The sequence below is a fragment of the Marmota monax genome, unplaced genomic scaffold (genome assembly GCF_021218885.2).
Source record: "Marmota monax isolate L192 unplaced genomic scaffold, Marmota_monax_Labrador192_F-V1.1 WCK01_AAM20220418_F8-fsc00022, whole genome shotgun sequence".
In the NCBI taxonomy this organism is placed as follows: Eukaryota; Metazoa; Chordata; class Mammalia; order Rodentia; family Sciuridae; genus Marmota; species Marmota monax.
The window spans coordinates 24,483,209-24,496,303 of record NW_026695215.1 but is presented as its reverse complement, the minus strand read 5'-3'; the positions used below and the strand labels follow the sequence as shown (position 1 = coordinate 24,496,303).

At 39.0% G+C, this 13,095-nt stretch overlaps 1 protein-coding gene across 1 annotated transcript in view; it reads left to right on the top strand.

The window, feature by feature from the left end:
• Nucleotides 1-13,095, top strand: part of Col6a6 (collagen type VI alpha 6 chain) — a 158,021-nt gene that overhangs the window by 120,934 nt on the left and 23,992 nt on the right. The window contains exons 28-34 of the mRNA XM_046431363.2: nt 1,002-1,037; nt 1,747-1,809; nt 5,629-5,691; nt 6,808-6,843; nt 6,958-6,994; nt 9,318-9,329; nt 11,537-12,030. Coding sequence (XP_046287319.1) covers nt 1,002-1,037; nt 1,747-1,809; nt 5,629-5,691; nt 6,808-6,843; nt 6,958-6,994; nt 9,318-9,329; nt 11,537-12,030 — 741 coding nt within the window. The remainder of the gene's footprint in view (nt 1-1,001; nt 1,038-1,746; nt 1,810-5,628; nt 5,692-6,807; nt 6,844-6,957; nt 6,995-9,317; nt 9,330-11,536; nt 12,031-13,095) is intronic.

Sequence of the window (13,095 nt, the reverse complement as noted above, 5' to 3'; positions counted from 1 at the left end):
TTTGATTCTCAGCACCACATATAAATAAATAAAATAAAATAAAGGTTCATTGACAACTACAAAAAAATGATTAAAACTAACATAAATAAAATTATATTTCCAATGTCAAGTGAACATTTGTAATATACCTAGAAAAACATCTATCCCCATTACGCTAACATGCATTTTTAAAAGTTCAAAAGAAGTAGGACAGAATATGTATCATGGTTCTGGGTAGGATTTGGGTGCTGTTTCTTCTTTCATCCTCTCATATTTTATATACATTTAAGATTTGCTTTAACAATCAGAAAGTAAAATTGATTTTTTTGTAGAATAGTGATTACTAGAGGTTGGGAAGGAGAACGTGGATAAAGGGCATCTGTATTTGATTGGTGCACACTGTATCCGTGTATTGAACTATTACACTGACCCCAATAATAAACTGCAATTTGCATATGTTAAAATAAAACTTAAAAAATAAACTTTATTTTAAATATGTATTTTCTTTATCAAGTAGAATTATACCCTCTTGGGCTAAACTTTGACCAAAGTAAGGTAAGAAAGAAAGAAAGGAAAGGAGGAAGGAAGGAAGGAAGGAAGGAAGGAAGGAAGGAAGGAAGGAAGGAAGACCTTACAATGAACAATCAAGCTTAGACTCTGTAGGTTTCCAAGTTCCCCATGAAAATCCATTTTAAGAAGATTGTTCCAGAGACACGGGGTCAAATGACCATGTATTCTGTTATACGTATGCAGAAGAGGCAATTTTGCAATTCCTCAAATCACTTTAGCCTCAAGTTCCTTTTAGTCACTTATTGAGGTTGTCAAGTTTTGATGAAAACCTATAAATTATTTAATTTAGAAATTGGAGTTAGTCTCTCCAACAGTACTGTTTGGTTTCGAGTTTGCAACTGTTTGAGCCCTTCGTTGGTTCAGAGGCACTAAACAAGTCAGCAGATAAATTAGAGTTAGTAAAAAGACACTGGGCAATGTGTGCAATTAATCTTCTCTACTGTCAATTGTAGGGACAAGAAGGATTCCCTGGAGAGAGTGGACCTAAGGTATTGTGTACTTCGCATTCTTTAGAGATCTGTCAGAAATACTCCTGGGGTTAGGGAACATATCCTAGGCCAACAGAAGGACTGTTCCTGTTAAACAGATGTTCTACCTCTGAGGGGAAAAGAGGGAAGAAACAAATAAGCCAAATTTTTTTAAATGATACCTTTATTTAGAAGTATAAGACTTTCAAAAAACATTTCATGTCTGATTTTTTAATTCATAGGTAAAGGAAGAAAAATAATCCTTCTGAAAATTTTCTTCTCCAGGGTGATCCTTCCCCTCTATCATATGTATTTTTTTCTTTCCTCAGAGAAAACTAAAATGTAAAGAAAGTCAAAATGATCTGATTTCACCTGGCTCAATTTTCTCAGTATGTTTGTAAGTTGTCTTAAGATATTTTCAACTTTAGGGCTTCCAGTTTTTCTGGAAACATTTACTAAACTAAACTAAATGCCAGGTCCTGTGATAGGGTCTAAGGACAAAACAAGTTCACGTCTCCCAGGATCTGAGTTCTATTTGGGAAGACATAACTGTGAGACCAGCGATGCACCGTGCCAGCTTTGTGAGAGCTTCACAGAGGAAAAGAAAAGCCTTCAAAGACAAAAGAACATGTGAAAAATGACTTCATGTTGGAATCAGTTTAAAAGCACAAATATATATCTCTGTGATATAGATTTGATTTCGATAACCATTTCATTTTAATGCACTTAGGGTGAGACGGGGGTCCCTGGGAGTCCAGGAGAGACTGGACCCAAAGGATCCAGAGGTATAACGGTAAGCTTCTCAGATTCCCATTGTTGACCCCTTCAGCTACTTCGGAAAGTCCTTCTTCATGTATATATAGTCATTTGACTATAGACTTATATAGACTTGTTCCCAAAGTCTTATAAAATGTGTGGATTTTGCTAGGCGCCATGGCGCAGGCCTGTAATCCCAGCAGCTCCGGAAGCTGAGGCAGGAGGATCACAAGTTCAAAGCCAGCCTTAGTAACTTCGTGAAACCCTATCTTAAAATTAAAAAAAAAGAAAAAATTAAAAGAGGGCTGGGGATGTGGCTCAGTGGTTATTATACTCATCTCTCAATGCCAGCAAGAAGATGTCCTTGTTGTTTTTATGTCTTAACTACTCCCTTTTAGTGAACAAATTCCCTGTCCTGGCTGTCAAGGTACCATTGTTATCACTAGAAATAAGGTCTTTTTTTTTTTTTTTTTACCCAAAGGAATCCTTGTGATCCAAAACAGGTTTTACACAGCCAAAATATGATCAATTTAATCCTATCTCCTGCAAGATTGAATGCAACTTAATAATGCCCCCTGACTTCTTGTCTTCATGAATGAGGTATTGTTAAGCTATATTTAATAAGATATATGCTAAAAGGTTCCATCTTAGCTCAGAAAGGTAATTTCTTGAGTTTTGTGAGAACATTTGTGTTTAGTATATAACTGAATATGTCTTTATTATTTTATGGAGGGGCTTAGCTATTGTCTGATGCTCTGAGACAATGAGAAGAAAGATATGTCTCCAGGACATCTCATAAGCATCAATTCACCTAAGGCTGAGGGGTTAAGAATAGATTTCTTACATTCCATGACTCTGTATATCTTAGGCTATGAACAAATGAGTTGCCTGTGGGGTTTTTTTTTAAGATTATAGTAGGACTTAATTCTGATTTAAAAATAATTTCTCGGGATTTTGAAGGCAGTCATTTCTCCATTATTTCTAGCTTCTCTCATTGCTTTGGGAAGTCCAAGGAAATTCAAGTGCCTAACTTTTTTTACATGGCCAATATTCTCTCTCTGGAACCCTATTGGATCATATCTTGGTCCCTACTATTGATATTTCATGTTTTTTATGTCTCTGTGTATGGTCCATTTTTATCAATTTTCAAGGCCCCTTGAGCCAAAATGTGTGCTCTTTGGGTCCAAAAGTATTGTTAATTATTTCGAAGATTTTCTTCCCCTCTGTCTCTTCTATTGCTGTTTTTTGAATACCTATATTTTGTTTGTCAATTTACTCCTTTACTTTCTCTCCTATTTTCTGTCTTCTTGTTCTACTTTGTGTTCCTTGGTTTTATCTTGTAATGTTTCTCTCATACTTTAAGAACTTATTTTTGTTTTCTTCATGTTCCTTTTTTATCATATACTATTCTTGTTTCATAGAGCATTTTTTCTTATCTCTCTAAGGATATAAATGAGTATTTTTAAGTCTTCTTTGCCCAATATATTCTGTTTCCTGCATTTTTCTATTTTGATCTGTATTTCTCATATGTATCAAGAGTGAAGTATTGCTTCATATTTAACACTTGAGAAAAAGACAGATTGGAAGCCCTGAGAATATGAATGGGATTTACCAACTACAGATTTCACTGGAGGCTGATCTGGCTAAACTTTTTTTTTTTTTTTAAACAAACCTCTGATATCAGTATTTTTAGGTCTTTCTTCTTTAGTTAGATTCCCCTTAAAACATTCCTTCTGTTTTCTGCCTGAAGAGTAAAGGCCTATATGCCAGCTTTCTAGAAGCCATGTGGAAAAAGAGAGCTGGAGGATCTCACATTTATTGTGCATTGTTTCTTTGAATCTCCTGTTTCAGTGGTACCATTGGATGGTCCTCAACTCATTCCTGAGTCTCAACTCAGTTTTACCTCAGTTTATTTCATGTTGGAGAGAAGAGACAACCACTGAACTGTTGAAAATGAAAGGAGATCTGGGGACTCCTAAAATTATTTTCCACTGAGCCTCCTTATCTGGCCTCTTCCCATCACTTCCCCTTCTCGTGGCATCTGGTACTGCCAAAGCCTGAGCCTTCTGGGAATGTGTAATATCAGACATGTCAGTCCTGGGCCTTCCCTGATGCTGGCTTAGGACTTAGCTATTTCAGGTTTGTGTCTAACACACTTCTGCTTTCCAGCCTCCAAAATTTTATGTCTATTGCCTTTTTACTCTTTCAAATTCTTATCATTGTTGCCTCTGCCCTTTTAAAAACTCAGTTTACTTTTGGTAAAATGTTAGAAAGGACAACAGGAAATGCAGACACTCAATCTATCATCTTTCCTTTGGCGAGGTTAACCCCATGTCTTCTGAGTAAAATATGGTCAGTGAGTTTATTTTATTCAAACTAGCACACGGTCAATATCATTGGGATACAAGAGGACATCAACAATTATTTACTGTTCCATAGGCAATGTTTTTACAAATTAAGTTGATTGTAGACAACTTCAGCTTTTATTATTGCAAAAGTTGTAAACCCCACGACTTTTGCATAAGAAAGTAATTTGGGGGGGTGCAGGGATTGAACCCAGGGGTACTTAGCCACTGAGCCACATCCTCAGTCCATTTTTTTTTTTTAAATTTTGAGACAGGATCTTACTAAGCTGCTTAGGGCTTTGCTAAATTGCCGAGGCTGGCCTTGAACTTGTAATCGTCCTGCCTTAGCTTCCTTAGCTGCTGGGATTACTACAGGTGTATACCAGCATATTATCCTATTTTTAAATAGTAAATCCTGGCTTTCTCAGTGATAAAGTATATTGCTGAATACATATAGAAAAAATTCTGACACATGTAAACAGATAACAACTGTTTTTTTTTTTTATTACTGCTGTTTATTACATTTCCTTCTAGCCAACTACTAAATGTTTCTGTTTTTATTGTTGTCATCTTAGGAGGTTTTATATTTTAGTTTTATTTTCTAGGGCTTTTATTTATTTATTTATTTTTGCTTTTTAGTTTAGATAAATATTCTCATTTAGATAAAAATTTCTCCTTCAACCCAGCTTTTCCAATCCTAGCAGTTTTCCCTAATAATCAGAATTGTGAGTATGATTTTACAGTAGTATTGCTTACTACAACAACAAATTTAAATGCCAAAAGTAAGGGACTGGTTAAATAAATCATGGTACATTCATGTAACAGGATATTATGCAACCATGAAAAGTGATTTTACAAAAGAATATTTAATAACATGAAAACATCCAGAGCTACATACTTAGTTTAAAAGACATCAGGAAAAAGTATGATCCAAATAGGTTTTACAAACTAATGTGTATATATATATATATATATATATATATATATATATTCTTCTTCATCCAAAGAATCAGAATTCTTCCAGTTCCAAAAATGGGACTGAACACCTAAAAGAATAAGAAAAGACATCAAAATGTTAACAAGGATTATCTGAGGAAGAAGGGATTGTTATGTATTGTTTTTTTCTTTCTTTTTTGGGGGGACTGGTACTGGGGATTGAACTCAGGGACAGATCCCCAGCCCTATTTTGTATTTTATTTAGAGACAGGGTCTTACTGAGTTGCTTAGTGCCTCGCTGTTGCTGAGGCTGGTGTTGAACCCACAGTCCTTCTGCCTCAGCCTCCCAAGGCTGCTGGGATTACAGGCGTGCACCACAGTACCCAGCATTTTTTTTTTCACTCTTTGTGCCTTTTGGAAATCTCTCAGTTTTCTACAATGAAAGTGAAAATTCACTTTTGAGTTTTCACCTTTGATATTTAAATTTAAAACATATATATATATATATATGTGTGTGTGTGTGTGTGTGTGTGTGTGTGTAAATATGATTTTAAATAAATAAATTCTGCTTTGAGATATCTGCTGGACTTCCAGGAGAGCCAGGAGCCCCTGGGGAGACAGGACCCCCTGGACGCAAGGTAAGTAGAAAAGTTATAAACCATATCGGAACCTTTGTCACTTAAAAAGTTAATGCAAGAACGCTTCATTGTCCAAATATGTGCACCTTCTGCTTCTGCTGTTTGGCTGTTATTTTTGCTATTTCATGAGCTCTGCAAAAGGAAGGAAAAAAATGCAGACTAACATTTATCTCTTAGGCGGTGGGGAAAATTGGAGGAAGAAACAAAAAGTATAAGACTAAAATGAGATTTCTCAATTGTCAGTAAATTTTACTTATCTATCCAATAATTGCTCTCTTGCTGCATTTAATACAGGATCATCGAATGAAGGGAAATTAATGAATAATGAATTTGATCAAAGTGGCATTCACATGGAGCTTATTATTTGCTTCAGGAGTCTGGGTGGGGCTCCAATGCATTTTTCCTTGGGTGTCTCTTCCAGAGAAGCTGGATTCTTCCCATTCCAAAAATGGGACTGGACATCTAAAATTAAAACCAATTCCACATTGTTCTTTCTATTCCCAACCTGATGAATATATATGCATATGTGTTTATAATTGCATATATATATGTATATTATATGTGTGTAACGTATACATATACGTATTCGGTTTGGGAAGACAACTCAAGGCAACCCCTCCAGATGTTTGGTTTGAGTCCTTTTGTCATCCAACCAGTGGTGGGGACAGATGAAGGCTCTGCTTGGGCTGCTGATCAGTGACAGAAGCAAGGCATGGGGTGAAGAACTCCGTCTGTCGAGCACAGGAGGGACAGCCAAGCACGAATGGTTCCATCTTTTTAGTGCTGAGCTGTAGACCTGCTCCCCACCTCTGCTCCCAAGCTCTGCATGCCTGTGTCAAGTTGCCAGCTCCATCCTTAGCTTCTGGACAACCCTGTCCTTCAGAGAAGGGGCTGCAGAAAAGCGACCTTGGAGGCCGAGCGTATCAAGCTTGCTGCTCCCCATCTGTCCCCCTGAGCGTGCTTCTCTTCATTAGGTCCTGAGTCTCCAACCTGTATTTTTTGTTCCCTTTAAGAATAAAAACCTAAAAACCATCACATCCTCAGGGCAATGATGCTGCAGATTCTGGCCCCCCATGTGTCTAAAGCTATAAAACATTTTTTTGTTTGTTTCCCCAGGGCGTGAAAGGGGCCAAAGGATTGGCTTCATTTTCAGTATGTATCTCTTCTCTCGAGTGTTCTGAGCACTCCATTAAATTTATTTAGTTTTGCGTGTCGTGACCGAGCATCTGTTGGCTAAATTCTCTCTGTTTGATTTTTGAACTGCAGACATGTGACCTCATTCAATATGTGCGGGACCACAGTCGTAAGTACCCTTCGTAAAACTACCACCCAAGCCGTCAGCTTTCATAGAAGGGAAGCCGGGAGCCCTGCACTCAGAACTGAGACAATGCACCTGCCAATTTCTTAAAATCAGAGGTGTCACTGCATAAATTTGAGTCATCATGGGCTTGTGGTTCTTAAGTCCTGGTGTAGCTGCTGGTCTGCCTATTGGAACCCGTTCCAAGAACTAATAAGCAGCAATATAGCTAGTGCTTTGGACCTGGGGAAAATTGAGCTTTGAGGTCACAGCTCTCCTAAGTGGTGAACCAATCAGTGGAGAGTCACACTGGACTTCTTTTAAATGATTATTAGCACCTGACAATAACTGACAGAATTGAATTTGCCAGTGTGAAAGAGCCATGGTGACAGGGTGTCCCAGTGGGTGGGAGCCTTGCCTTTGATTTATGGCTTATTACGCCTTTCCTGGACGGATGTGTTTGATTGCTTTTAGTTAGGATGATTGATTTGCTTGTGAAACTCATGATAATGCATGTTCTGCCAATATATTTTTCTCTCTGCTGCAAATTTTTAAAAGCAAGAAGGCATTTAGATTTGGCAAATGCTCTTTGGAGTTTAAGACCCTCATAACAAATTCTGCTTTCAAAATATGTGTTGATACCATAAAAAAAAAATCCATGTACAAGATGAAGAGTTGAAGTTTAATCATGTCGAATGTCCACTTCCACATATGTAGTCCTTCCCAAATAAGTACTATGACCAAAAAGAGTCAAAAGTTTCCTCAAGACCTTTGGGGGTTTGGGAGGGAGATGGACAAATAGGAGCCCATTTCTGCAGACAAGAGTTGTTCAGAAAGACACAGACAAAGCTCTAGAAAACAGTATAGGTCAGCACTCTTTTGGTAGCAGAATGGAACCAAGATGGGAATCAAAATTTATACACTGGGTGACAAAAGACTGGTTGTTTTGCAGCTGAATTAGCACAATAAGTTTTCTGACTTAGGGCTATGTAATCTCTAATGACCCAGATCTGATGGGACCTGAACTATTAAAATTTGAGGGGCTCACTACAAAATTGCAAATCCAAAAGTAGGTAGAAAATTATTTCACAAGTATTACTTAGAACAAGAACGGAAATCACAACTGCATATTTTACAAAATGTCATTGTGATTACATTACTTACCTAATTCTTGCATATTTTACAAAAGCATATGATCATATGAGCAACATGGCTAGGGCCTCTTCCAGGCAGAGCCGTGCAAGGGACCTCTGCAAGTAAGAGGTCTAAAGCAGATTCCAATAAAACATTCTCAATGACAGAAGTGTCCACTGCCCTGTCCGATAGAGTAGCCATCAGCCGCATGTAGCTTTCAATACTTGCCATGTAGAAAGTGTAAGTTAATTTTAATTATTTAAAATTTAAATAATTACCAATGACTCATGTCTGCCATATTGCACAGTGGAGGTCTAGAATAAATGATCATTTACTTAAGAGTAAATCCATTTCTGATGTTTATATAATAATATAGAAATATGCACATACATGCGTTAAGCATCCCAAATCTAAACTCTACAATGCTCCAAAATCTGAAACTTTTTTATTGCTGACATGATACCACAGATGGAAAACTTCACTTCTGACTTCATGTGATAGGTCACAGTCAAAATGCAGGCTCACTAAAAATGTTGTATAAAATTATCTTCAGGCCATGTGTGTAAGAGATATATGTGTATGAATTTCATGTTTAGACTTGGATCCCATCGCCAAGATATCTCATTGTGCATATGAACGCTGAAGAAATCTGAAATCTGAAACATTTCTATTCCTAAGCATCAGATGAGGGATCCACAACACATGCTATACATACAGTGTGTGTATGTGTGTGTGTGTGTGTGTGTGTGTGTGTGTGGCGCGTGTGTAGTTGATAGCTATAAATATGTATGTGGGAAAATTTTAGATGAGGAAATTTCAGATGGGAATATTTTGTACATGGGGAAAATGTAGAGTTAGGACTTTTCACTTTTCCAAATCCAGTGTAGCTCCTTGCAACATCATGACCCTTCCAGGCAGAGATTCTCTGCCTCTGACAGCTGGCAGCAGGCTGTTGATTTATGTCTGAATATTATCTACCCCTTTTCCCATGCCTTTCCTTATAGAAGGAACAGTGCTTTACCAAGATTGGGGCTCTGTCTGCATCTTCTCCAAAGCCTAATTGTTGCCTTGATTTTTGAGTCATCTACAAAAAACAGACAAGGCAGGATTTCACTGCCATGATTTTCTGACATTGTTAGAGAACTCTATTCTCCCACCAAATAATAACCCAGTCTCCTTTGTTCTTCTTCCCCAGCGGGTGGACATGGTGAGTAATCTTTATTTACAGCATGTTTTAATCAAGCTCCAAAATGTCATACATCTGGAAAGAAGAGTTAGAATAATGTGTTGCCTGACAGCTGATACAAATTTTATCAGGGCTTTCTTTGCTGCCTCATGCTGGTAGCAGAGACCTACCTCCAATATCTCAGTTTTAACTGAGCTTCACAGCTATTTCTCAAGCAAAATGGGTAAGCTTTCTTAGTATTAAAATATGTTAAAGGCTAACATCATCAATTACTTACTGCTAGGCTTTTTTTTTTTTTTTTGTAATGAAATTTTCCCTTTGTTCTTTCTCTCCTATCCTCTCTGTAGACCAGTGATTAAAGATTAAGATGCAGAGAACAGAATAAAGTAGGGATGGTCAGATAGCAAGTAAGTGGAATGTGCAGCTCGGGTAATGCAAAAACTATGTTAGCTCATGCTTAATGAGAATCACCAATTTGGCCTAATATAGTTTTCAAGTATTTCAACAAATGCTTCTTATGTGATGTTTTTGTGTAAATCCATATATACATTTAAACCCTTACAATTTTTATATAAATCCACCAACTCTTGCCCTCTGGTTGCCTGTACATGTGTTCAACAAATATTTATTGAAGGCCTACTATGTGCCAGTCTCTATATTAGGCACTGGGGACACAGAGTCAAAAAATAGACAAGGCTCCCGTCCTTAGAAACTTCCATTCTCATGAAAGACCTAGAAAATGAACAAAGGAAAGAATTCAGAATCCTGTGGCTGCTGTGAAGAGATACAGCGTGAGAGACTCTGGCACAGGATAATGTGAGGGGAGGGGAGATGCTTTTAGACGCAGGAGCATTCTTAGGCAGTGGACTTGAAGTCTAGCTGAAGGAAACACAGTCAGGCAGGGGAATTCCAAATGCAAAGACCAAGGGAACAGGAAAAACCTCTAGCTATTTCCAGGGACTGACAGGGCCTAGTGACAGTGGGCACATGAAAAAACGGGGATGTAGGCAGAGGCTGGATTGAGCTGGGCTTGGCGTATTATCATAAGGTGGCTAGGAATATTTCTTTTTTTCTTGTATCTCTATATCATGCCTGAAACTTTGTAGTTGCTCCCATATAAAAATAACAAGAGCTAGCAGAATCAATTTAATATTTGTGCCTAGCCTAATCATTTTTTAATTGCAAAATTAACATGGCCTCAATTTTTAAAAGTCTTCTCAGCCCATTAGTTAGATTCAGAGAATCATAAATTATTTCGTGTCTCCATTGAGATGAACAGTTTGATTTGGGTTCCTCTCAATGGAGACAGGAAATCATTTATTATTCTCTGTGGTAGAGTGCTTGCTTTGCCTGGGTGTGATCTCCAGTGTTAAAATATAAACTCCTGCTCCTTGGGGGAAAAAAGTTATCAGTTAAAGCCTTCCATGTCTTCTTTTTATCGCTAGGGCTATTCTCTGCCACAAATGGCAAAGTCATTTTAAGAACAATGGCTTAGTATTATTGAGCACCTACTTTGTGTTAGGCACTTTAGTTCTAAGTGATTTATTCGTGCTGAATCATTTAGTCCTCACCACAGGCCTGGGCACTAGGTGATATTATGACTCAGATTTTACAGAAAAGGAAACTGAGGCAGAGAGGATAAGTAATTTGAAGATGGTCCTATGTTAGTTTTTGGGCCAGGCTCTAAATACCACCCTTTCTTGCCTACTCTTTACAACTCACGATCTGTTCTGTGTACTGCACATCACTTCTATTTTTTTTCTGAAATTATCAAAGGGGCTTTCACAGTCATTCTTTTTTTTTTTTAACACTTGTTCCATTTTCTCATTAAGACAGAATTTATTTTAGTTTGAGTGGAAGTTCCAGCAACAAAATACAATACCTTTAATCCAATCTCGGTAGGGCTAAAGGGCATTACCAGAAGCTCTCTACTCATTTAGAAGGGATTCGCTAATTAAATTTCATAACCGATCACCTTGAATTTGGCACTTTTCTCTTTTGCACTTCCTTCAAAGGAGCAAAGTTGGCTTTTTCGACTAGCACTTTCAATTATTTCAAGATTTAAATATTCAACATTTTTGCATGTTTTGTTGTAATATGGAAATCATTAATTATTGAATGCTTAAATGTTTTGAGTAGTTAACATTGAAACTCACTCCACCTTCTTGGTCTTGTTGGAGGTAAGCACGGTGAGTGACATTTAAAGGGGCACGGTCTTGTCTTTTTAGGAAAACCTGAATGCCCGGTGCATCCAACCGAGCTGGTGTTTGCTTTGGACCAGTCCCGGGATGTCACGGAGGAGGAGTTCCAGCGGATGAAGGGGATAGTGGCCTCCCTGGTGAGAGACGTGAAGGTCCGGGAGAACCACTGCCCCGTGGGGGCGCGCGTCGCCGTCCTCTCCTACGACTCGCACGCCAGGCACCTGGTGCGCCTCTCGGACACCTACCGGAAGGACCAGCTTCTCAGGGAAATCGAAGCTGTGCCTTACGAGAGATCCTCAGAGGGCAGGGAGATGGGCAAGGCCATGAGGTTCATTTCCAGGAACGTCTTCAAGCGGACCCTTCCCGGGACTTCCACGAGAAGAATCGCCACGTTCTTCAGCAGCGGTCCGTCGGCCGATGCCCAGTCCATCGCGGCGGCCACCATGGAATTCAGCGCCCTGGACATCATTCCCGTGGTGATCGCCTTCAGCAACGTGCCCTCCGTCAAACGCGCGTTTGCGGTAAGAGGATGAAGCTCTTCGCCTTTCTTCACTCTTTTATTTCTCCTCTATTCAGCAGCCTCCTAAGAAAGCAGAGAACTACCTTCCCTTGCTCTCAAAAACCAAAGTCATCCTGAGTTGGCAGAATGGAATGATTAGAGGCCATGAGGCGTGACTAAGTCATTCAGGGTCACCCCAGGTGACTTTGGGTTGGCAGAAATGACCACGCCGAGATGGAGAAAAGGCCTTTGTTCTTGGGATTCTTCAGCAATGGCTTCTCTGCTCCAGCTCCCACAAAGGAGGCAGACAAAAAACAGAAGAGGAGGAGGTTCCGAAGCTCCTTTTTATTGAAGGGAAGGCCCTCTAGAAAGTTCTACCCCAATGAGGGGGGGTCAGGTTTCAGGGGGTTGAGTCTAGCCTGGTGAAGTCTTGTGGTCAGCAGATTAACATCTTGGAAGGCTACACCCATCTCAGGTGCTGGGTGGGATCAAAAAGCAGAGTGGGAAAAGGACACACACATGCATAGCCCAGACAGAGAGGCAACCTCAGTCCAGTCTGCTCATGTGCTTAAAATGCTCACAGCTCACACACACAGCCCAGGGCTGGCCCGTGACAATTAGAAATGTTCATTTTTCCAGGCACACCTGTAATCCCAGCTCCTGGGGAGGCTGAGGCAGATGGATGAAAAATTATAGGCAATTTAGCAGGACCCCGTCTCAAAATTTTAAAAAAAATTTAAAAATCTGGGGATGTCGTTTAGCTCAGTGGTAAACCATCCCTGGGTTCAATCCCCATACAACAAAAGAAAAAAAAAGGAAGATTTATTGCTCATATACCAGGAACATATTAAGCCCTTATATGCATTATACTGTTTAATTCTCAAAAGTAGTATTATGAAATGGATAACAGTGGTTCTCACTTTATGAATGAGAAAACTGAGCCTAGACTTCAAAGTTAAGCTACTTATCCAGGTTTGCACAGCTAAGAGGAGGCAATGCCAGGCCTTGACTCCAGGTTTACTGCTCTAGTGCTTCCACAAGCTACTCTGAGTTGCATCTAAAGACACTGAATCGGGAGACCATTAAA